This window comes from Pollicipes pollicipes, unplaced genomic scaffold (genome assembly GCF_011947565.3).
Source record: "Pollicipes pollicipes isolate AB1234 unplaced genomic scaffold, Ppol_2.1 Scaffold_1600;HRSCAF=1878_pilon_pilon_pilon, whole genome shotgun sequence".
NCBI classification, from domain to species: domain Eukaryota; kingdom Metazoa; phylum Arthropoda; class Thecostraca; order Pollicipedomorpha; family Pollicipedidae; genus Pollicipes; species Pollicipes pollicipes.
In genome coordinates, this window is record NW_023595962.1 from 10,779,131 (window position 1) to 10,804,864 (window position 25,734).

The 25,734-nt window shown below is 50.0% G+C and overlaps 1 protein-coding gene across 1 annotated transcript in view; it reads right to left on the minus strand.

The window, feature by feature from the left end:
• The window catches only part of LOC119089721 (protein spaetzle 5), a 40,868-nt gene extending 16,557 nt beyond the window's left edge, over nt 1–24,311 (minus strand). The window contains exons 1-3 of the mRNA XM_037212534.1: nt 23,905–24,311; nt 8,183–8,275; nt 7,084–7,235 (exon numbers count right to left, since the gene is read on the minus strand). Coding sequence (XP_037068429.1) covers nt 7,084–7,235; nt 8,183–8,275; nt 23,905–23,913 — 254 coding nt within the window. The 5' untranslated portion in view covers nt 23,914–24,311. The remainder of the gene's footprint in view (nt 1–7,083; nt 7,236–8,182; nt 8,276–23,904) is intronic.
• Nucleotides 24,312–25,734: the final 1,423 nt, after the last annotated feature.

The window sequence follows — 25,734 nt, forward strand, 5'->3', positions numbered from 1 at the left end:
CGACAAGCCAGAGAGTATTTGTGGGAGCACGGTTTTCCCACCTCACGTGTTGATTTCCATATCACAGACACCAGGCTAATGCTAAAGTCTTGCAGTCATCAGATGGTGTGCTCTGGCGATACCCGACCTCAGCTGCCGCCATCAGGACGACGCAAGAACGACGGAAATCATCAATAAATCAGTGGCCAATTGCGTAAGGAAATAAAAGTCAAGGAAAAGTGATGTGCTGGTCATAAGATATTCTCATTCGCTGTTGACATCGATTCCAAGTTCGAACACATCAAGTACATCAACGAAGCCGGTTGTAAATGCATATCTGCAAATGTGATGTCCACGCATTCAGTTCAACCATAAGCAATGGGCCAGCAAGCTAAGAGCAATGGCAGCATCTGCATTAGTCTGCATCACCATGGCCTAAAGGACAATAGGCTGGTCAACAACGGTCCGCCTGCATGTAATAGCCCGGCTGTATGCAAATGTTCCGCACTCTAAATCTCCAAATAACTCCCACTAACTAACGTGAGTTCCCTACCTCTTGCGACAAAGCTTCGTGGCGAATGTTTCTCGTCTTAAGAAAAATAAGACAAGCAATTTTGACACAGTTTGAAAACACGTGATATTTTTTCTCCAGCTGGTGACAATTGTGGGCCAGTAAGATACCACTGCTCGCGGTGATTGCGAAAGCAAGCCGTACACCACGCTGGACGAGTTGCACAATTTTATGGGCAGGACATAGAAGATGGGATGGCGTGGCCTGTGCAACACTATGTCTCGGAATGTCTTACGAGTGCACAGGTATGTAAGATACTACAAGAGTAAGAAATTGCCAGACAGTTAAACAGAAGCCTGAAAGTGCCTGAAAAGTCGTCCAAGTGTCGAAACCTGGGACGGTGCAGGGTGAGGCAAGAGAGCTGGGCTCTACGAGAGTCGTGGCCACCAAATGCAAGATCTTGATGCCCTATGTGCACCAGACCATCATAAACAAGTGTGGTATGACCTACTACAACAGAGCCAAGGCGTTCCTGCAGACAAACGAGCGGAAGAATAAGGTAAAGAGGAGATGCTCTACCGCACTCCTGCAAGCGCGCAGAAAGGTAGAGATATCATCATGGATGAGGGAGTCTACTTCGGCTTCTCAGGCTCTCAACACTCTAGGAACCGGGTGTCAACACGGATAGCAAGGTCAAGTGCTCCTCTGGGTGCGGTTGCGCCGAAGAAGCGTCGCCACATCGCTTCACTCTTCAGTGTGGATTACGACCAGCACGAGGTGTGTCCCTCAGCCCCTTATTATGAAGAATGGATGTATGCCCCCGAACGATACCCAGCACGAATCACGTGACGTAGATAGGTGGCACGTGAAGCATTGTTTGAAGCCATTTCTGGACATGCGTTAGTCTGAGAAAGACCTGGCTGGACCTTGCCACTCCGTACTGCCAACAACACGCCATCGCATATATGGGCAAACACCAGATCTCGGCGTCGCGAGGAAAGACAGTCCTTGAAACATACCCAACATTCTATCCATCGAGGCACTTTGAAGCATCCTCAAGTAACTGGTGCACGCGGGACTTAAGAGAGCCAGCAGCAAGACCCAACTAGCCATCAGGATCAAGCGAAGGGTGAAGGGAGTGCTTCTGCAGGTGGTGCGGAACATACTGGCGCTCGCGCTTTGGGATGTACGCGCTGCGGGGGCACAGTGGAGCGAGCGTAAAAATGTAATGGTCCCACTCAAAACAGCGTGATGTCATGCGTGTTTCAGTGAATTATTGAAACATTATGCCCCTTCTTTAAGACATGGTTCTTTACTAAACTTCGTCAGAATCTTTTGTGACAGGCGCATACAGACCGCAGTGTACAGTCTTCAGAGCATTCGCGTATCTATTGCTCCAAATGACTGGCGTAATTTCGCCGAAATCACACGCTGTTGGCGTCAATGATTTCATGGATGCGTTTACGGTGGTGTACCGCTCGCGCTGTACTGAGCTGTGGTATTAGGACTGCCTTTTGTAACGCGGCGCCCTGCTCTGTTAACGACACAGGCATCTGAATTTCACGCGCACGCGTCGAGCAGTTCATTAACCTCTTCTCGCTGGGACCAAAGCGTGTCAGTAAGCACAAGTTCAGTTCAAATCAGCGCCAATTGAATTTCTTTTTCTCGGCAAAGCCCGCGAGGAACCATGGACAGATGGAGCCACGTGCAGAGCTGAGGTTTCCGACCAGCGGACCCGGTGTTGTTACGAGCTTCGCAGCTGCGATCTCAGACCAGCGGACCCGGTGTTGTTACGAGCTCCGGAGCTGAGATCTCAGACCAGCGGACCCGGTGCTGTTACGAGCTCAAAGGCTGAGGTCTCAGACCAGCGGACCCGGTGTTGTTACGAACTCCAAGGCTGAGATCTCAGACCAGCGGACCCGGTGTTGTTACGAGCTCCAATGCTGAGATCTCAGACCAGCGGACCCGGTGTTGTTACGAGCTCCGGAGCTGAGATCTCAGACCAGCGGACCCGGTGTTGTTACGAGCTCCGGAGCTGCGATCTCAGACCCTTGTCACGGTATTGATAGCTCCCATCACGAACAATCATACCGTGATCGTTACCCATTAGCACCTGTGACCTGTGTTGGAATAGCAATGCGGAGCAGTCTATAAGAGCGCAGTCTCCACTGCGCTACCCTCAGATATAAGCGAGGCACAGCGAAACAACGGCAGTGGATAATGCCTGTCAAATCGTATCAAACATCGAGTTTTGTGACCCTAGACACGCCAAATCGGGTAATAAAAGATAAAACTTATATCCACAAAGCTTTCTGCATTTGGAGCATTGGACCATGTTAGACCGAATTTAGCTGAGTTGTGTGTTATCATGTTACTGCACATTATAAGACAAAGCAAAACAATCAATGTTTTTAAGGCTGATAATTTTTTACACACACAGTATATGTACGTATATATATATATATATATATATATATATATATATATATATATATATATATATATAAGTATTTAGATACGCTGTTTTTGTTGTTTCGGTGATTTTCACATTGACTTGATGGGTTCCGACCAGCCATCCATGCGTCACATTACGTCTGTTTTAAATTATCTGAGACCTGTGCAGCTCATCAACACACCGACCGATCTTGAGCCGACCGCGACTCTCCTGGACCACGGCATCATCAACATGCCAAATCTCGAGGACATCGTTCTGGTGCCGCCGATGTCGATTGCAGGCCATTTGACTACCATCGTTGGTGCCCCGTTCAAGGCAGCAGCATTTGCGTACTGTTTCTATTCGTATTCGTCCCTGACACAAAGTCTGCTGAGGCGCGCTCGGCCTGTATTTTCTGCAGGCAGACTGGGACCCGTTGTGCCTGGCCGTGGATGTGGCGGGGAATCTGGAGGAGCTCACGTGCGTCTGGTCAGGTACCATTGACGTGCACCGTCCTCTGATAACAGTGACAACGTCGTCCACGCCGCCCCTGGATAGCGGACAATCCCGATCGGCTGTGTGTGCCGCGGGAGCGCGACCACGCTTACCGGTCCCAGGCGCGGGTGCGGCGTGCAGACTGACCTCACTGGATATCGACGCCTGGTAAACCGGGTGAAGGGCTGCTGCGCTCAGGCTAAGTGTGACTTTCTGCGCCCCAGTGCGCTAACCAATCAGGTTATTTTCTGGCGCACTATCCGTGAGTTTGGACTTCGACCCGCTAAGGGGAAGTGGCGCCGAGAAGGTAATGCCCGCTGCCATGGCTGACGATTTAAATCGTCACTCCGTCTCGGTCCGAAAATCGCGGCCGAGCTGAAGGCACGCAGCCATGGGGTCCCGCCTCTCCCTCCGAGACCACTGTGCGCAAGCACAGCCAGGCTATGGGTACAATGTCTTCAACTAGAACTGTTGGAGTCGATGGCGTGCCGCTGCTCGCGCTAAAAAAGCTGCCTCGCCGGCATAGGACCTTACTTGCTTCATCTTAACAATTCTTCCAGCGTCACCCACGTCCTTCCCTTTGCGTGGAAGTTAGTTTCAGTTATTTCCTTTTACAAGTCCGGTGCGCTTAACGTGCCATAAATTTTAGGCAAATACAATTTATCTGTGTTGTCGAAAATATGGGAAAAGGTTGTTTGTCAGTAATTGTCGGCTTATCTTGATGTCCACAGGCTTTTAGCCAATTCACAATATGCGTGTCGAGGTCGGGGGCGCAGGGTCGAGGTCATTTTCCACAGATCGTAAGATGGCTGGGCTGGCGAGGAATCGGTAATCTTAATACGCGTTGTGACCACATTGGCGTCTTCAAGGGCCCTAAACGAGCCCCATGCCCCGGGGGCGGTCCGGTCGCTGTTCACCCCTCGGACCGCTGTCAGTGAGCGTGTCACGAGGTCGGCGATGGCCGGCGTTTCGGAGCTGCCCCCTTTCCGGCTGGCTATGTCGCATAGGGTGTTCTCATATCGTTCGGCCTCGTCCTGGAGCCGCCTGCCGCCGGTCATTATGACCTCCGGGGGCTGTGCTGCGCTCATATCTAAACTTGACCAGCGTGAAAAAGAGGGTTTTAGTTGACTTTGCATGCCTTTTTCAAGCTTTCCAGATGTGCTTTCATCATCGCCGCATCTTTGTTTTTATCGTGCAGTTTGCATCCCGTCGACTCAAATCAAACATCATGTCATGTAAGAAGCATCAGCGCGATTCCCTTCACACAAGAAAGCACTGGCTCTGGCACTGGTCAAATACTGGGGGAGATGACATGGAGGCCCGGCCCATTGCCGTAATCTTGAGATAAGCCCTGTTTCTACGACAAATTGCTTTGAGAACCTTGATCATCTTTCAGGAATAGCTTCTCAACGGTGCTTTTTAAAACGGTGCTGAAGGTTTGGGTGGCCGATTTTTAATCAATAGTTCATATGTTGACAAATGTTAAAGTATGCGACCTGGATGGTTCTTGACCTATGAACTCTTTCGCAAGGTTATATCTGTGACATTCTGCTCAAAAGCGTGACATTTTTACCAGGAAATGCTCCCCCAAATTTATAAACAACATTCAAGTTTGTCCTCACTCTGAAGCGCATTATCATCATTCTGATTGCTTGTGCAAGTTCAAGTCATCCGAGGTCAAGGTGGTTAAACTGTATTTTTTGTGATCAGATTTGAACGTTTGTACGCCATACAGGTTAAAGCTTCACGACACATCTCATATCTTTGCGAGACCTTTCTTAAGCTGCTTTCTCCATTAATGTGGCTTGTGTCCTTCTCGACACTGCCACACAGGCCACTGCAATAATAGCCTTCGTTCACCCCCGTGACATGACATGACTCATCACTGGTCGCACCTGTCTTTGTCCATTAGTGCCCAGCTAATGGCATGATGTCTTGGCGGAGCCGTTCATCCCCATTTGATGCATTGTCGCAGCATGCTTATTTCTTGGCAGAAAATAGGGGCCTGTAAAGTGCTAATTTGAACCGTATGACCTAAATTCAAGGTCGCTTTCACCAGTAAGGAGTCACACCTGCCTGATGAAGTTTTCCAAGAGCTTTTCAACACCACTTTTCCGTGGTCTTAGCTTGCTTAGTTTTTAGATCTTTGGGAGGGTCAGTGAGACCCCTTTTGTAGGGTAAAGGTGTAAAATTACTCCCACAGGGGAGTTAAAACTCCGGAAAACTCTGGAGACGAAGCCCTACCGCCTCCTCTGCGCCGGAGTCCATGGCACGAGGCGTCCACACAAGCGCCGTGTCATGCGAGAGTCGTGTGCTGAACGTCGCCCTCGCCCTCGCCTCCCTCTCCAGCCATGCACCGCAAGGCCTGCCGGTCTGACGTCACCTCCACCGCATGACGTCACCGTCCGCCGCCGGGCCGGCCGATTAACGCTGACCGCACCCACGCCGGGTGACCGGTCCAGTGCACGCCGCCGCCGTCAGGTCAGTTCCACCTCATCCGGGTGCTGACCTTTGCGGCGGCCGGATGCGGGCCGGCGCGCCCGGACCCGCGCCCTGCGCAGCGCTGGCCGCGGCGACACGCCTTGTCTGGGAGGGGCGTCGCTCCGCGAGTCCTTCGGCGTTATTGTGCCGTGCCATTAACTAGACACGCACATCCACTCATCCATCCGCACATACACACAAGGGCATACTCGCATCAAAAGATAGCAAAAAAGAATACATATGCACACACACACACACACACACACACACACACACACACACACACACACACACACACACACACACACACACACACACACACACACACACACACACACATAGATATATATATATATATATATATATATATATATATATATATATATATATATATATATATATATATATATATATATATATATATGATATTCCCTATGCAGGATATTAGCTTAAGTTACTCACAACTACGGCTGTTTGCTCACGCGGCTGGTTTTTTGCCATGTTGTCTTGTTGTCGGGCACCCGGGCCGGCCAAGCTCGTGACGCCGAACCCACCCCTGCGTGCCACGCCAGGTGACCTCGGCCTTGGGGCGGCCCCGGCGTGACGCGATCTCGCCGAATTCAGCTCGTTGCGATGAAATACCGGCCCACGCGCCACCACAGGGTGCTAATCGGCGGTCTCGACATGGATGCAGATGCCTTCCGCCTGGGCGCGGCCCGCTGGTGGCGCCGCCCGACCGCCGGCTGCGGTGACAAGCAAGCGCAGGGCCCGCAGCGCCAGCTTCTGACGCCTCCTCTAGCGGAGGGCATCAACTGTTCGTGTTTTGGGGGAACGCAACGCACATCGTCACGCACATTCCATGGAGCATCGGCGACCTCTGGCTGCAGAATCTCGTCGCTCACGAGGGGCAGTGCGTGTCCCGTGTGTCCTTCACGAGGGGAAGTTGGGGATCTCGCAACAGAACGTCATGCCGTCGCTCACGAGGGGCAGCGCGTGCCCCGTGCACCACTCACGAGGGGTAGTTGGGGATCTGGTTGCAGGCCATGTCGTCGCTCACGAGGGGCAGCGCGTGCCCCGTGCACCACTCACGAGGGGCAGTTGGGAATCCCGCTGCAGAAGGTCATACCGTCACTCACAAAGGACAGTGTGGGGGGCAGTCAGGGGACGCAGGGACACCACTCACGAGGGGTAGTTGGGGATCTCGCTGCAAAAGGTCATGCCGTTGCGGGCGCAGGGCGGCCTGGTGCCGGGCGGCGCCGGCATGTAGTGGTAGGAGCCGTTGTGCCAGACGGTGCCGGGAGGCGCCCCAACGTCCCGGCTCGGGTCATACTCGGCCTGCGAAGACGGGACTCCGGTCACGACAGGGTTACCAGGGAAGGGGAGGGGAGAGGCAGAGGGGCTGGGAGAAGGACAGGGAGAGCGAGCAAGGGCGAGGGCGAGGGAGATGGGAGAGACCGAGGGAGAAAGGGAGGGAGAAGGAGAGGGAAAGGACGAGGGCGAGGGCGAGGGAGATGGGAGAGACAGAGGGAGAAAGGGAGCGAGAGGGAGAGGGAGAGGGCCAGCGCGAGGGCAAGGGCGAGGACGAGAGAGAGGGCGAGGACGAGAGAGAGGGAGAGGGCGAGTACGGGGGCGAGGGCGAGGGCGAGGGCGAGGGCGAGGGCGAGGGCGAGGGCGAGGGCGAGGGCGAGGGCGAGGGCGAGGGCGAGGGCGGGGGCGAGGGCGAGGGCGGGGGCGAGGGTGAGGGCGAGGGTGAGGAGAGGGAGATTGGGAGGAAGACGGTAAAAGCAGGAGGGGGCGAAGGAAGGGGAGGGTAGGGAATGAGAGGAGAGGAGAGGAATGGTGAGGAAATACACAGAGGAGATAGGGAGAAAGGAGGGATGGAGGGAAGAATGGTAGGAGAATGAAAAAAGAGGGATAGAGGGAAGGAAGGAGAGTGAGGGGGAGTGAGGAACGGGAAGGGGGAGAAGGAAATGGGGGAGGAAGGGAGGGAGGAAGGCAGAGAGGAAGAGAGAGAGGAGGGGAAGAAGGAGAAAGGGGAGAAGGAGGGAGGAGGGAGGGAGGAAGGGAGGAAGGGAGGGAGAGAGGGAGGAAGCGAGAATGAGTGAGGAAGACAGAGAAAGGGGTATCAAAAACAACTGCAGCACCGACAGGAGCAAGCTCAGTTAGCGTTTGTTTTATTTTTCAAATCACGAATGATTATCAATGAGCGAATACCCCACTGCATTATTGTAACATTCGTGAACAGTCATTTTAATTAGTGTTTTTTCGCCGGATAAGCTTACCAATTGCACGAAGTCCGCAGACAGGGCTGGATGGAACAGGCTATGAAGAACCCCGATGAGCACCATCAGGGTTTGCCATCGTAACGCGCTTCCCTGAAAACAGTGTAAAAAAATCACTAAGCTGTAACAAAAAAGAGAGTCAAGGCAAGTATTCTTTGACGGACTACACATGCAAACGACACATATGAAAGAGGCTGACAAATAAAGCGTTGGTCCCTAGCAGCAAGGACCACGGCTTGCATATCTATATGTGGACGTAAGTATAGCATGAATTACTTATAGATCAACCATGGTCTCATGATGAGCCCTGATGGATGCGCTCCTGATGGCTTATAGATGCTCATTTTTCCTCATGAGTAACGATATCCGGTCACGGAGTACAACAGAGAGCGATGGAGTCTTCGAAAATGGGACCTGATCTTTGACACTTGACGGGAAATGTTCAAATGCCTCTTGTGTGGGGATGTTGGGGATGGGATAGATGGGAAGGATGTTTAAAACGCTCCCCACATGGGGATGCAGGGGATGGGAGAAGTGGAGATGATGCTGAAAGGGCTCCGCATGTGGGGGAAGATGGCGTAATTCCCCGACGCGCAAGGTTTTCTCCATGGCTCGTCGTCAATTCTGTTATCACATTGCCTCATGTCCTGCCGATCCAGAGCTAAGAAAATGGTCCACTTGAACCTGATATAAGCTGGAATGACATGCTTTGTTGTGATGAAAAAATGATTTGTGATTAAATTCTATGAAACGTAAAGCATTGCCTGAGGCGTCACATGTAACTATCGCTAGTTTCATTGCCTGGCAAGGCCATTGCCTTAAAGTTTTGGTGATATCGTACCACACTGCGGCCTTAATCAGTTATGAATACTACAACTGCACACTTCCACGCTGTAACACGGAAGAACAGCTGAAATCTTTTTCACGTTCTTCCTCGCATATTTCAAGACGTGTGTTATGACGCTATGTTGTTTATTATGCTTATCTGTTCTCTTAGCAAGCCTTATTTTCGCTCATCTGCCCGCTCAAATACTTCGCTGTCCCTCGCCAACGCATTTTTGCGTTTCGGTAAAGTTCTCATTTCATATCCAATGTTTACTGGTCGTGCTCTTCAGCTTTTTCTTGGTAAGCCATTCCTTTCACGATTTCTTTCGCGGTGGTTTTGACCTTTCCTGACCTTACTGGCTTTTTTTCTTTATTTTTTACAAACTTAAAAAAACAGGCGAGGAGGTGGAGCAGACCCGAGGGAATTGTGTTATGTGAGAGGTAGGGAAAAATCATAGATGAAAAGGCTTAAAGTAGTCATTAGCCAAAATCAGCTAATGACAGCCCGCTACAACCGCCCAATAATCTACAACCACTCAATTCCCGGTGTTAGTAAGGGTTATACAGTCACAAGTCGGAGGGGGCAATTACCTGGTCATTTTTGTGCTGGGTTTTGGGCTGGATTTCCAGGGAGTCCACCCAGCTATGCAGAGCTTGTTGCTGGGAGAACTCCCGGAGCCAGCGCCATGAATTTGGGTATATGTGCATGACTTTATATCAGATATTGATTATGAAACATGAAAATTTATTGATTCATGAATGGCGACCCGACTCAAAAATGCCTTGATTCATCTTCTTTAGCGCGTTCTCAGGAAGTCCGGTACAATAACAAGGAACGCAACGAATTCAGTCGTTTGATGATTGGTAACAGCGAGTAGCGGTTGGCAACGGTGAAACGTACGCATTTCGGTGATGGTGCATTGAAAATGGCGACCCGACGTCATTATTAACCCTCGTATGTGCAAGAAAGTTTGGCGCCCGCGTATAGGAAAGATGGTTTCACGCGTCTTCTATTACTTTTACTAGATCACTTGAGAGTATCTCTTAAGGGTGCCCCGCTAGGTCACGTCTAAGATCAAATTTTGCAAAAATTCGAAACTCAAGCAACTTTCCAAGGAGCACATGCTAATATGTAGCAGGTGTAGATTTCTAGTAAACGTAAGCGCATTTCACAACTTCTTACAAATGTAATGAGACGCGGCCATATACATTTGAAGCGGAGGTCATAGCTCAGGTTAGACCAAACACCAACCTCACGTTGGAAGACGGGATTGAATATTGGTCGAGCCATTGCTTGCAGTCATTTTGTGCGAAAATATTGTCCAGAGCGGTGACGTCAGAAAGAAGACCATCGCGGGTAATTTCCTCCACGGCATCCGACTGGTGTATTGGCCGAGCATCTGGTCGATGGTGTAAATACCGCCTTTGAGATGGTGCAGTGCTTGTGCAAGTAAGGCATGGGAAGTATTTAAAGGGCATCATGATGACCCCGCATTAATTATATAAGTGATATTTGTTAAGTACATTGTATTTTTAAATTTTCCTCGTAATTGAAAATTTAATTGGCTTAACGAATGCCACCTAAATGATTATTGTAAGGAGGTCATCTTACTACCCTTCTAACGTCGCCTCTGGTTTTGATTGTAATACAGCATTGCTCTCGGTGGACTTTTTGTCGGTGCTGGCGCCGACAAGGAGCTGGACGTGCTGGCTGGACAGCAGAAGCGCGCTCCTCCCCTTCTTCTTTGCGTAAGAGGTTACCATGAGTCCCCTGATGAAAAGAAATCCGTGGGACTTCTCCTGTTGCCTTGTCGTGTTTCCTTCACCCCTTCCGGCAGGTGCCGCCGAGTCGGCACGACAGCTGACACAGGTCAGCTTGTCGTCCAGCAGTTCCTCACACAGCTCCACGTCGGTGCAGAAGTGATCTGCTGTGACGCTGCCGCCGCTGTTCTTCAGCGGAGCCACGAGATGCTTCACGACGCTGACGGCGTTGGTCACGTCGAGTCCTAGGTCTGGCTGCCCGACCTCGCCAGGAGATACGTCAGCATGTGTGGCATGTACTGAGAGCTGGCATCAGCCACCGCTCGGATCAGCAGCCCGTGCTTCGCCGGCTTGTTCGGCACATCTATCATGCGAAGCATATCTTCGCCAACGGTCCAAATCCCTTCGTCCTCATCTGTGCTCTCCTTAGAGCAATCGCAGGCCGGCGCTGGAGGACCGGTCGGCCAGAGAGGGGCTGTCGGCGCTGGCGGATCTGACAACGCCGACAGGGTTGCCTCGCTCTCCTCTTAGAACTCGGTGTCGGCCGATGTCATATCCCGTTGGTCTTCAGACCCAGATTCGTCCGAATCGGAAAGAACCTCACCGTCGCTGTCGTCTGCCATGGTGAGGCGCTGCTTTCCAATCCCATAAATCGGTGCCTGCGCTGCCGATCGTGACCTGTGCGTTCAGCGAAACTCCCTTAGTAGCCAAGACGCTCTAAAAAAACTTCATTGACCTAACGTTTCAGCTGTGTTGAATGACTAACACTACCACTGCCTCAATGTTTGTGGTGTTGGCTTTGCCACATTATAAACGTATGTGTAAGCGAAACTGCAGTTTTGAGCTCATGATTTACAAAAAAACGATATGCAGATTTTTTGTCTGCATTTTTGATGCCAATTTTGAGAAGCTTGGATGACGAATTCGAATTAAGGCAAATCGATGAAGAGTTCGAATTAACGGCCTCAAGAAATCCCATTAAACCTGAAGAGCGTCACCAGAGATCGACCTCGGCCAGTGCCTTCGCATGACATTGGAAAGGTCAAGAGGTGGTGTGCAGATGTCAGTGCAGATAAGTTGTAATCCAAGTCACCCAAAATGTGCCGTCTTTCGTGAATAATGTCATGCTAAGGTGCGATATTCGACAGTTTTGCTCAAAACTGACCCGAACATGCTTTTTATGACGTCATAGCTCTTTGGTTTGACATGATAGGACCAAAATCTTAAAACAAAAGCTGCGGAAAACATGCGCCAGAAGGCAGTCAAAATTCAGCGCGATCCGCCAAACGGTGCAACGCTTATCTCGAAAGAGCCTTATGGGGAAGGGTCGCTCTTTAACCCCTCCCGACACCGGCGGGGGCCTAACGCTAGCGGACTGTCCTGTCACGACGCTAGAAAACACATGATACGTCACGCACTGCATGTGCCACGTGCAAGTAAGTTCACTGAATAAGATACAAAGACAAACGCCGGTTTTCTCTATCATGTCAAAATGACAATCAGTTGTGGTCCCACGGTCGTGCAAAAAAGCCTGCAAAATGTGACATAATTTGCAAAGTTATTCTTACGTAATTATCGGAAGTTAATTGTGGGAATTAATATCCGTACCTATATTTTCAAATAATGTCATTACTTGTGGGAATCTGAAAAGGTGTCATCATACAATGCACGTCTCTCTCAAGAACACCGCGCAAAACGCATCACCCCTCGTCCGCCTCCCCCTCCCCGCGCTCCTCCGTCCTCCTCCACCGCCAGACACATTCACCGCCAGCGCTTCACCAGACAGCCTTGTAGGTGCCTTCCGCATGGTCAACGATAGGCTGTTCTGTTTGTTTGCCCCCAATGGCAGCCAAATCAAACAGGGCTGGCGAGCCTCCGCGGCTTGCAGAATTGCCTTCCAACTTGTTGAAAGACGTTATTTACCGTGTAAACGTATCGTGGTAAACGAAATAGGGTGTCATTTCAGGCTGATCACCTTTAACTGTGGACCTGCAACTGGTCACATTTCTTTCCAATGCAACAAACGTGCCAGCAGTCTGGATGGTGGGCTATCTTTTCAAGAGCCCTTCAGCAGATGCTGCATGCTATTTGTGCTGCGGCGTGCGGAAATCGCCTAAATGGAATTTGCATGCGAAGCTTAAAACAAGCCTAATAAGGTATCCACAAGACACGGAGAGGTTCAAACTCGGAAAACCTATGATTTTTGACAACACGTGAATGTTTTCAAATGATCACGTGATTTTAGAGAGGCACGTTGATGAATACATGCCTTCAGGTGAGCCATGATCTTTACAAGGTCGAGGAACGCAGTGTTCACGGGTCACATGGCGGCTGGGTTACTTTCATCGCCGATTTCATGGAAAGACTAGCCCATGTCGGCCAATATCATCGTTAGCTTTCCACCAAATGTTCATCTTCTCAAGATGAAGAGCGGGAGGTACTAATGGCCCGTGATGGAATGGATAGAACAACTGGCAGTGACGTCACTAGCAGTGAGAGACGCCATACTGATGACCACTGAGCCTCTCAAGCTGGGAGTGACGCCACCAGCAGTGAGAGACGGTATACTGATGACCAGTGAGCCTTTCACACTGGGAGTGACGTCACCAGCAACGAGACACGTCATGTGGAAGGCCGCAGTGTCATTCAAACTGGCCTTGCATCTTTTGAAAGATGTCCCCAGCCTTTGTCCCTGCTCTGTTCTGATCCGACACCCGAATCCTCCAAGTCCAAAAGCATAAGAATCGCCAAAATCGTGCCGGTTTTTTTCTTATGGAAAAACTGTTATTCGGCCCCCCTCCATGAATGCTCTGAGGCTGGGCCTCAGATATGACCTTTGCTAACATTTGGCGCGTTGCAAAGACTGCGTGTCGTCAATGTTTGCTTAAAACGTGGATGCCGTGCCTTTTTTCGCGCTGCAGGCTGCAGTACCCGTACAGTAGAGCACAGCACAGCATCGCTAGGAGCCGGTATTGCACTACGAGCAATGCACACGCCCACAAGAAATGCGGTTATAAAATAGCGAGTGCACGACTCGGAACACCATATCTCTCAAATCAAGACCCTGAGCGGGGGTGGGTGTGACCGCCACCACATAACGGTGTGTGGTTCCATGCAGTCGAATACGGAACTCCAACCGCAGCCGAACACTGAAGCAACGGCCGATTCGGCGTAGCGCTGAGGCCGCGTGCCCATTGAAATTCGCCCAAGCGTTATCTTCTGAACGGAGGTGCCCGGCACCAGGAGTCACAAATCTCCCGAACGAGGGATGCTAATGTGCGTTTCAAGGCACGCTGCCGCGGCCGGCGCAGCAGGAAATCTCCGGGCCGGAGGACGTTCTGCAAACCGGTGGTGGCGCGTGCTGGCAGCGCGGCTTCAAGGGCGCGAGTGTCCAGTGTCCAGTGCGGCAGGTTTGATCGGGCGGGTGGCGCCGTGCAGCACCATGCACCACCACCAGATATCAGCTCAGGCGCGGCGGGCGCAGCCCGGTCTTCCGACACCCTCTGAGGCCTCCGAGCGGGGGGGGGGGGGGGCTGTGACCAAATGCGGGGTGTGTCAGCCGTGAAATGACCAATCAGGCCGACCTGTACCAGGGTTTGGCTGCATGCAGATGGTTGTACTTGCTCACTGCCTATTTTATGCCCATCGTTTACCATCAATTTCACAATTTGGGGGATGAATTTCGAACTCCACAACATATTTTCTCTGCTCTCTTGCAACTCTCACAGGACCGTTTCCACGCCCATGCATGCATGCGATAGAACGAAACGCTGGAGTAATTGGCATCTGCATCATTTTAAATGAGTATCCGATGATGCCCTAGCGGTTTTGTGTGAATTTGTTGAGTTAGTACGTAATTTGGCCATTGCTGACGCGTGTTCTCATGTCAAGCAGGTTCAAAATTCAGTCTACCTATCCACAAATCCCCGCTTTACATAAAAATGTTATATCTCTGCCCGGTTCACATGAGATATCCCTTAAACTGAGCCGTTTTCCCTACACTGCGATGTTTCTGTCTACACGAATAGTGATCGCACAGATCACATCTCTTGATAAGAAGCGTCCTAATGCCGTGAACTTGCCGGCAATAGCACTCTGATGAGGAGAATTTTGTTAGGAAAATTGCCGTGATGCGCTACAGCAAAACTTCTACGGACAAGAGTGCTACGGCATTGCTGCTTCTGCCAATACTTTTACACGACATTAGTGCTACGTCACAAAGCTTATACAAAAGCTTACATCCGTTATCGCTTCTACTGCAAATGGTTATACAGCCATTACTTATGCAAGACATTACTTGTACTGCAAAAACTCATGCACGACATGAGAATACTGGAGAGCAGTTTTCCCAAAACTTGTTTCTTCCTGGAAGAAGCAAAAACGCGACTCATTATCTGCAGCAGGTCAAAGAAATGGCTACGAGGCTGCCCCGGTGCGACCCTCGCATTCCGCACTGGTGCAGCCTTCGCAGCCCGCCCTGGAGCGGCCCTCGCGTTCCGCACTGGTGCAGCCTTCGCAGCCCGCCCTGGAGCGGCCCTCGCGTTCCGCACTGGTGCAGCCTTCGCAGCCCGCCCTGGAGCGACCCTCGCGTTCCGCACTGGTGCAGCGCTCGCAGCCCGCCCTGGGGCTGCATGGGTTGCCATGGCGATTGCCCCCATCCCCTCCCCGCTCCAGGTCCGGCTCCAGGTCTCCCGTCCACGCCACATTCCTCGGCTAGGCGCTGATGAATTCGGCGATCTCGCTTTAGCCGCGCGGCGTCGGACGCCTGGACTGCATGATGAAGCATCGATATAGGTGAAGAGAGCACGATCCACACAGGTGACATGCTTAAGGCATGCCGTGATGTGGCGAAGGGGCTGAAATGATCGGGACGTGCAGACAGTGACATGAAGGGCGGCTTTTTGCAGGGGTGATACCCCCTGAGGGACGGCAGCCTGCTCGAGTGAAGCATCTGGATAATTCCTATGGGATCATTGTTGTACATTCTGTCAGCAACCGTGAGAAAGAGGGCTACCTCGCCCGTTGTTTGCACGAAGGAGAGAGAGGTGCAGCTTACCAGCTACTGTTGGCTTCCGAAATGGGACAAGCGTGTGATCACAGCATGTGATGATGAGCTTCGGCACTGCGCATGTGAACTCCGTCGCAAGTTCATTTGCGACTCGCTAGTGATTGGTTATCCACGTAAGCGCTCTGGATTTACATCGTAATGGTATGTCATAATTGCAACATCGTCTCTTAGCAACGACAGCTGAGTCGATACACCTGAACATTGCCGACAAAAGGTATTCCAAAGCCTGGTTGAGTTGAGATGCACGTGTAACAAGCATAGGTATGATTTCTATGCGAAACCCAAGATTGTAGATTGTAATTGAATCTTCTGATTGCGGTGAAGGCCTTCGTTGTGAAAAGTATGTAAGTGACAATTTACCCAAAACGAACCCACTCGTTACCACTTGGACCGCCAGTGATACCGAGCACTTCGGCATGTTTTCCTCTTAGCTTAATGCAGCATTGTAACATTTTATTGTGGTTGTTTGGCCCACGATTTGCGGGTAGCGGACAAATCTCTGGATAAGTAGCTGGTCTGGTTTGTCTGCAGCTGACGTAAGTTTGCTGACAACGCGACTGCTATTCACACGCTGTAACTAAGCACATTAGCTGTGGCTGCAAGAAGTTTATTAGGTACGGCTCGTCCAACCACGAGTAAATTACCCTCTTCTGCCTGCGCCTAGAAATACCAGATTCATGGACACGCACAGATTTTTCCGGATTAATTTGTCTAAGCCTTACCGCGAAATAAAATTCGCCTAAGCCTTGCCGCGAAATAAATCCTGTAACGTGGACTGCCAAAACTGGAGAGCCACCGACCTATGGAACCAGCACTTAACTCTCAACTGGCTCCTGTTCGGGGGCGTTTAATCCTATCGAGCATCGGTCTTAGGACTGGTTCGTGCCAGTCCATCTCCTCTCAAATGCTCATGTCCTTATCGTGGTAATGATCCGTGTGATACGTGAATACTTAGTCAGCTGCAGCTTGCCAAACAGTTCACGTCTGGCCCTGCACAGCCGATCAAACAGCTTACCAAACAGTTCATGTCTGGCCTCGCACAGCCGATCAAACAGCTTGCCAAACAGTTCACGGTTGGCCCCGCACAGCCGATCAAACAGTTTACCAAACAGTTCACGTCTGGCCCCGCACAGCCGATCAAACAGCTTGCCAAACAGTTCATCGCCCCCCTGCCCCCTGCCGGCCCTGTCGTAAAGTTAGGCTAACGGAGGTTTCGATCAGCACGTGAACTTTTTGACTTGCCCCACGAATGTTACATTAGTCATTTCCTGTGCGTCGTTGGGTTTTCCAGGGGAGCTGGCCGCTATCACCACATTGTCATAAAGGTCATTTGTCATTGGTCGCTTTGGGGTAAAGGTCATCATCACATTGTCATAAAGGTCATTCGTCACTGGTCGCTTTGGGATAAAGGTTATCATCACATTGTCATAGGGGTCATTTGTCATTGGTCGCTTCGGGGTAAAGGTCATCACCACATTGTCATGAAGACTGTCAAGACAATGTAATGGTGAGAATGCAATTCGTTTACGTGCAGCACGTTTTACAGTGCAGTGCAGTTAACATAAAACAGTGCAGTAAAACAGTGCAGTACGTGCAGTGACACATTAAAATCGATTGATTAACGCTTGTTTTCTGTTGAGCTTATGCCTTTGGAGGCAAATAGCATCTTACCCTCCAACTATTGACTTAGTAGTTGGTAATTTTTTGTGGCAAATTTTTTGTGTTTCATGCGGACCGCATTTAGAATCGTAAGTCAACATTCGCACAGCGCCTGGAGGCGTGGAGCTTGCGCGGGCGATATGCAGTTTGGAAAATGATCCATTGACAGCACAAATAATTCGAACAGCGATGTACGGTGACATATTACTTGCCGGACGTTGCTGTGCATTGCCTGGCCGCCATTACTGTGCTAATGCCAGCCAAAAGCACGCTGTATTACCCATTGCGATCAGAATTCCAATATGGCATGCATTTACATGTCATATTTCCCTTCATATACTGCACGCTCGGTTAGTTTCAGATACCAAAAAGCAAGGAGATGAATACTTTCAATTTGACGACCTGCAAAGTTATGGTACTATTCACCCATGACGCGGAGTGACTCTGACTTTTTGTGGGCTGTTGTTCCACATTTGCGTCGCTTCAAGCCTGGAAAACCCGCCCGCCTTTGTCCGTCGTGATTGCCGTCATGGTATGTCCGAGCTTTGTGGACTTGAACAGCCGTGTGAGTCGGCCGTTTTGGGCTAAAATACGTGTTATCGGTGCAACTTACTTGGGAAAATCCTGACATCAGACAGTCAACGAAGGCTCATGCTTGCTAGATACTTAGTCTGCGGTCATATTCAAGCAGGCAATGTTTCGAAAAACCGCGAAAAGCACTGCACCTAAAATATCTTGTATTATACCCACTTTCTTACCACGCATGTACCGCGCATCTACCTCGTAGGGCTTTTTAAAAATCAAGAATGGTTTGCATGGTGGCATGGTGGCTTTAGGCTCAGGGTACCCGCTAAGCGAAGATTGTTGTGTTTACTCTAACTCGACTACCCAGGATGTGCCGTCCAGTTGAACGGATAATTTTGCCTCCATCTCTTCGCCAAAGAGGACCGCGGAGGGTTTCACGCGTCGCACAATCCCGCGACACGGCCATCCCGGGTCCCAGTTATGTAGCGCCTGGTTAAACACACAAGATTATCTGACTCAGCGTCCCAAAAAACATCTTACATTGTGTACCGAGGTGACCGAGACCGCTGGATGGTGTGTCTTTATATAAAAACATGGCAAAGCAGTGGTATTATGCAACTGAAAAGCTGCTGTCACAAAGACAATGCGCTGGTCGTCTCAGGCCTTCGTAGTTGACATGCAGGCGGGTTGCGTGCTGGCTGGAAGATCAGCGACGGCTTAGGAGGACAAATGAGCGGTGGTTGCACGGCCGTCGGGCATTATGTCTATTATATAAATTGCAACAATAATTTGTGCCTTGGCTGAGTTATGCTTCGAGTTGACGATTAATTACCATCCTGTCTTTGATATCATGATGATACCATACTGTAAACACCATCTTCTTATGGCGGAACGCCCAAACATTTCTCCAATAACATCCCACCCCGTGCATATCCGTGTACAGCATTCGAAAGTGGTGTGTGGATTCCGGACTGGAACAATGAGAATAAAAATCGTCTAGGTCAGCTTTGTCTGGTAATTTCAGCTTTCAAATCAGCACATCTTTTATGCTTACCAATAATGGGACTTGGTTTGGCGCGGGGGACTTGGGCCCCTTAAGGGTCAATTGGTCCACTCATAATGTGGCCAATCCGCCAAGAACTCACCAGAAGCGTTGTAATCTGCGAAAAGACGCTCCGAACGATTTACATGACGTCAGGCTGAATTATTTATATTTTTAAAATCGTGTTGCATGAGGAAGATTGTAAAAAAGGCCCAATCAAAGCCCTGTACAGCAAAGTCTTACTGTATTATATGCATTGCTCGCTCTTTTTCGAGGGGAGCCCATCGTGCCTCGTTGCCCATACTTCCATGGAGCGTCAGTGGCTGCACATGTCATATTACCGCTCAGGGCCATGGCGCAGCCGGGGAACGAACCCGGGTTCCCCAAGTGAGAACTCTTGGCCATTATGACCCCTGTTGCTCGCTCTGCAGAGCAATAACTACACGTTCTGAAGAGCAAACGCTGCACAGAGAGCGAAGCACTCACTCTCAAGAACCGTGGTTATTAAACAGCGCATGTAAGAAACAGAATATTGAGGGCATCGCTCTTTCTCCTCCCTAACGGCGTCACGACAGCTATGCGAAGGCAAAAAAGTCCTACCGACAGGAGTGCTGTGTTGTTCCTACACAATACTGCTACCGCAAAGCTTCTACAGGCTTTGCTTATACTCGGCATCACTTAAACTGCAGACTTATTCACGTTATGAATGCTACACAACAAACGGTTTACTTCCAAAACATACGTCCGTCATTACGTCTACCGCAAATTATTGGACGGCCATTGCTTATAAGCGGTATTACTAATGCAAAAAGTCATACATCACATAAGTGCTACAAGATTAAATGCACACTGCAAAATCGCATGTCTGTCATTACTTTTGCAGCAAAGACGCATCCAGCACGTTGCAGTACGTACAGTATTTTACTTATACGCAACATTTCTTCTCCTGCAACGGGTAATATGGCATTAGTGCCGCACAACAACACTTCAAAAAGTATTAACAACCTTACATCAGTAACTGATATTCCCTTTATTGATTGCAAAACCTTATAGGTTTTACTCATGCCACTTTTGCCGACACTTATGCGCGACTTTTGTCCTACACGTTACTGGACATACTCGACAATTGATATTGGCCACTACTCACAGGCCAAGTCTCACCATAATTCCAGAAGGAGAGAAGACGTCAGAACACTTGAACGGGTGAAATCAGACTGAAGGTTCCCACTTCGTCGTGTCGATACATTACCGCAGGTGCAAATGATGCGACACACAAACCTACGGCGGCGGTAGTTCTTCGCGGCATTTCTGCTACTGAGAAATTTTATGGTGCAATGTTGCAATGCTGCTTAACAAGTTTAAGGGTTTGACAAGAAAACTGCCAAACTTGCGCCAAAATACATAGAACACGAAACTTGTCCCGACGTAACGCACCCCTGAGACTACATCCTTGGCCTGATGTTCACTGAAACGCAACATTACTTCATATACAACATTACTTCATAATAACAACTTGCATAAGGTTCTGGAACAACACGACGAAACAAGGCTCTAAAAATGCATGCAATTCATAGAAATTCTGTTACTAAAGCTACAGGCCTTAACGGAATTGTCAAGCACGACAAACAAAATACAAAAAAGCATGGCAACACGATGTGATTCTTTCGTGATCACTACAGACAACAATGGGAGTATTGGTTTTACAAAGCCACCTTAGCCCACCCGCCGTCAGACCAGCCCTTTGTCAGCATTTGCAACCTTTCCGCAGACACCAGAACCGACACTCAGACACCTCGTGAGTCAGATGTGGTGTAAAGCAAAGCGCCACAAACGCCGCGAGGCCGAATTTTGCAGTCGCCAGCTGTCGCCAGCTGACGCCAGCTGACTCGACAGACACGCTGCTTCGGCGCACAGCCCGGCAGGCCCGCCGACATGTCGGCGCTCACGTCCGCTGAGAATGTCATGTGCAGCAGCCGAGAGCGAGTCGGACGCACCGCCGGCTGCGTCGGCCGTGTCGCTTCCGACGCTATCGACCGACACGCCGCTCGACTGCCGACATCCTGCGACGGAGAAATCGACCAGCTGCGGTCGGCGCGACCCAAAAAATATAAAAGCATTTGATAGAGAGCTTCGCAGACGGAATTTTCGGCACCTGGTCCAATCGCGGCCCGTGAAGGCTTGAAGCCAGGCCATCCGTAATTCACCCGTTCCAGCGCCGCCGCAGCCAGTACGGTTCAGTCGGGTATCCGACCCAATCAAATCAAATTGCGTACATTTTTTAAAATCTTGTAGGCATTACTACGATTAACATTTTGAACTCACTTCAAAATCCCACACAAAGCACAAAAGAGGATATACTCTACTATTGAACTAGGTGTAAAAAATCAAGTGGATGGCTCCGGATTTAGCAGCCCTATGACCGTTGTTAAGGATTGCACAGACACAGCGCATGCTACGTCTTCGCACATTAAAAAGGCATTGCAAAGGTAATAGCAGCGCGTGAATGCATCGAATAAACGCATGAATGCAATATTTTGACGCGAGGAGTTGGCAGCCAGATTCTGACTAAATGTGCATGCTATTTTTGTAATATCGATTGTAAATGACTAACATTTAATACGCCAGGAGGAAAGGTTTGTGGAGTTTGTGACAGCACAACAATGCGACTATTTTAATTTCGTAACCTTAAAAAGGGTTTGTGTCGCTTTTTGCGATAACTGCGACATCAGATACGTGTAGACGTCAAATTGACGAGTCCCGTGTAACGTTGGACAAACTCTCCTATATTTTTCTATTTTGTGATCCGGCCATCAGATCTGGATATGCCAGGGTGAGTTGCCTTAAACCACGGACTTTCAGGCGGTCGCTTGTAACGAAACAGCACTCACTGCCCCGGGTAAATCCAATCATAGATCATCATTTAACTCTCACCCGGCCTTTCACACCTACGAATGGCTCGCAAGCCATCGCTCGGTCACCAGCGGACTCTTGTGTCGGCTGAGCCGCAGACTAAGCGGCTCACTCGACAATGCCGGTGGGGGGGGGGGGGGGGGGGAGGGGGAGGGGGGGGGCAGGAGCGACTTCGGAATCCATCTTGCGTGTTACAACGTCGCAATCAGGGCAAATTTGTGCTCCAAATGTCTCATCCGTGCCCCCTGTTCCGCCCCATTTAGTTGCTTGAGTTTAATGCTCGGTGTGTCTGGGATGCTCCGGGAGGGCAGTTTTACCTGTGGCTGTTGGTAACTCATACGCGTGTAGCAGACACACAGATAAGTATTGCTTAGCGCCATCAACAACAGTGCTGTGCTACGAAATTCACGGGACCGTGGCAATCTCTCTGAAATATTTCGCCTGGCGTAGCGTCTCGTATTTCGGGCCATTTGGAGGGCGGTATGAAGCCACCGAGTAACCCATGCTTACTGAGGGCTTGATCTCATTGCCATTCGAGAACACAACAAATAAGACTAAGTAAAACACATCGTGCAACTCAGCCTGTACCTTAGAAACGCATTCAAGCCAGCAAACGCCGAACTCTTGCCGTGTCAATGGGACATTCTGTCATATTCTGCCGAAATGTGAGATTCCAAAGCAGCGGCATTATTTGACACACATCCTTCAGTTGAGCACATAACTTCTAAAATACTGTGCTGTTTCAACTAAAAGTTGGTTTCCAGTGACCAAATAAACGCTAGGTACATATGCATAATTGATGCTTTGACGCTGTATGTAAAGAATATATTTGTGTGTATTCGCTCAACATCACGCAAGCATTGTCTTTTTTCTGCAGTGAAACCGCGCAATGGAGCTGCTGGAAGCACCCTGCAGCTTGCAGGCATATACAGCGGACATTTCTGTGAGAACCGCAACCTACCAGGCGCACCTGCTTAGCACCAAGTGGACGCCATTTGCAGCACAGGCCAAGTGATGTGACGTCACACATGAATACTGTTGCCATGGTGATGACACCTTGACATAAGCGCATGCCCCCGCCTCCTTTGGAATAGATAGTGGATGGTGAGGTGGGTTATCGTCCTCTCATGGGTACGGCAGGTGGAGATAAACTGGTGTATTGCGTCAGCACAAAACTTCACAAACGCTATGGCCCGACAATGATCGCACTACATTTGGCTCATGATTTTCCAACACAGACTATTTTACTGAAAGCAGGAAGGCCGTGTTTTGTACTCGAGATCAGTTTTGGTCAAAAGTGGCACTTAGGTTTTGGCCAAATGCCGCACCTGTGGGCCGCTTCCATCCATTAACGTCAGTTCATCTCAAGCCGCTGTGACGTCTGGCTCTAGGATTTGGATCTGTTCTCTTTCCGCACTGCTCAGCTTCATGACAATTTCAAAATCCCGGTTTGCCATGTGCAATGAATGAAGAGATACAATTGTGGCCACACTGCAAAATTGAAAAACATCGATATGACAACCTGCATGGCTCTAAGTATCTCAAAAGCTTAACAGCACAACTTTTAAAGAACGGTGCTTCTTGTTTCTGGGAACAAATACGCGCATTAACACCTTAAAAGTGTGGCCGGCCTAGTCGTGCCGCCGAATCGATAACAATCTTGTTTAGCTGACGTTAAGACTAATTCAGCCCTCAGCCTCGCCCGTAAAACTGTCCTATCTGAAGTTCCGGGATCCCATCGGGATCCTATGTGAAGTTGGCTACAGCAAACTCGTCCATGGCACACACGGTATGCCAGCATGCCATGTCATGTCGACTAAATCACCGCTGTCCGCTACCATTCTTTGCAGTGTATGCTCACGACCAACTGATGTCAAACTCTCCAGTTTTTACACCTCGTCATCGTCAACACTTCAGCCGTTGGCCTCTTACCTGCACCATCCTTGATCTAGATGGGCCGAGTGTGGACCGGCTCTGCAAGATTCGCGGTGGTACCACTCGGTATGCACCACTCGTGTTCACAAATGACGCGCTCAGGTCTCTCGAGCTGCAGCCAGAGCTGGGACTTCTGGCACTTTCAAAGCGGACGGGATTGGAATTCCGACCGGGCTGACCGTAATTCCGAGGCGAAAGTCACGGTACACCAGGGTTGGCGCAAAGCACGTCCCTTCCGATGGTCCCGACGCATGGACTAGAAAAGGCAACGAAAAACTTCACAGGCTGTATAGTACACTAGACAGCACTTGATAGACGCAATGCACTTGTAAATCAAGCATTTCAAGTCACTGCAGTCGCGCGAGGCAGAGCCTTTCCGGAGCCGGAGTGTCCTCGGCGCTCCGCTCAGCTGCTGCACGTGCGGGCAACTGCTGTGGGCTCCTCCGGTGCAGGAGATCGCGGATTTCAGCGCCACGTCACTTTCACCACATTGATGCGGCGCAGCCGCCAAATGGCACGCCCGCGGTATGCTCAAGGTCACAGGGTTAACCAGCTACTTCGGCCGGGACACTCCGCCAACACAACGCTTATCTCAATGTGCATTGGCGCGTTGGTGTTCGATGACGTCAGCTTATGGGAAACCAGTAGCAACAGGATTAAGACACCGGGGATTTAATGCGAATGGACACGAAAAAGTTTCACTGGATATCATCTGTCAAGAAGGATTTGTTGAAAGATTCCCGTACATTTTATATTCACTGTCAATTATATTTTGTTTGCAGAGCACGGTGTGCAATGTTATGCTTAACCTGTCAGGCGCCGGACTAAACAGGCCTGTTAACACAACTTGCCAGCGCCTGAAACTTTTTTGACCCTTCCAAAGCCTTAAAATTCGTGTTCCGTAAACGCGTGCAAAACCCGAATCTGCTTTACCGAACCTTAAAGAAAAAGGTGTCAGTATCGAGTTTGTAACGTTACAGATCTGAGTGCGACACCATAATAAGACATAGGGGAGTAAGAAGGAAACGCCGCACACAACATCTGGGGTCGCTTGGTGCTGCATTTTATCGCTAAAATGGATGCGGGAGCGACGAAACCTTTGGCTGGGAGCCAATTTAGGGCGTAACCCGCGAATAGTCACCCTGTTGCTAAACGTGCAGACTGCTATTTAAGCTCCGACAACTTCGGATTAAATGTGCGATGGTTGAGCACCGTTGTCGGGCAGGCGCAGATCCAGGCTGATGACGACTACGCATCTGGGCGAAGTGGTCTGCGAAAATGCGTGACTTCGATTTGTGTGGGTCAAGGGTACTCGTAGATTTGCCGTAAAATAGACATGCCGTAGCTTTTACTTTTGCAGTTTCCACATGGATGCTCTGAATGCATTAGCAGCTACATCGCACCGGGCAGCCAAGTTTTTAGATGACACCGTTATTTATGTCATCGAATTGCCTCAAAAGACACACCTGGCTAGCTTGGAAAGTACGAACGACGACCGTAAGAGATATGGTGGCCAGTCTCGCTTGTTGAAGTCAGCACCCATTAGTCCAGGGCACTTATTACCTGGAATGTTATGGGAAGGGCTCTCCCCATCCGTTGCACTGCCTCCCCTGCCCACCCCCACCGCTTTCCCTGATCGGTACTTATTCACGCCTGGGCATCGCTGACTCAAACTACCAGACTAGAAGGGTACAACTCCTCACCACGATGCAAGATAATCTGCAATTCGTGATGTGTATTTTATATCTTCTTCGTCAGTACACCTACAGTCGAGCCGGGTGGATTAAAATTTGTGGTCTCATAACGCATGCGCGTAGATCTGAAAGC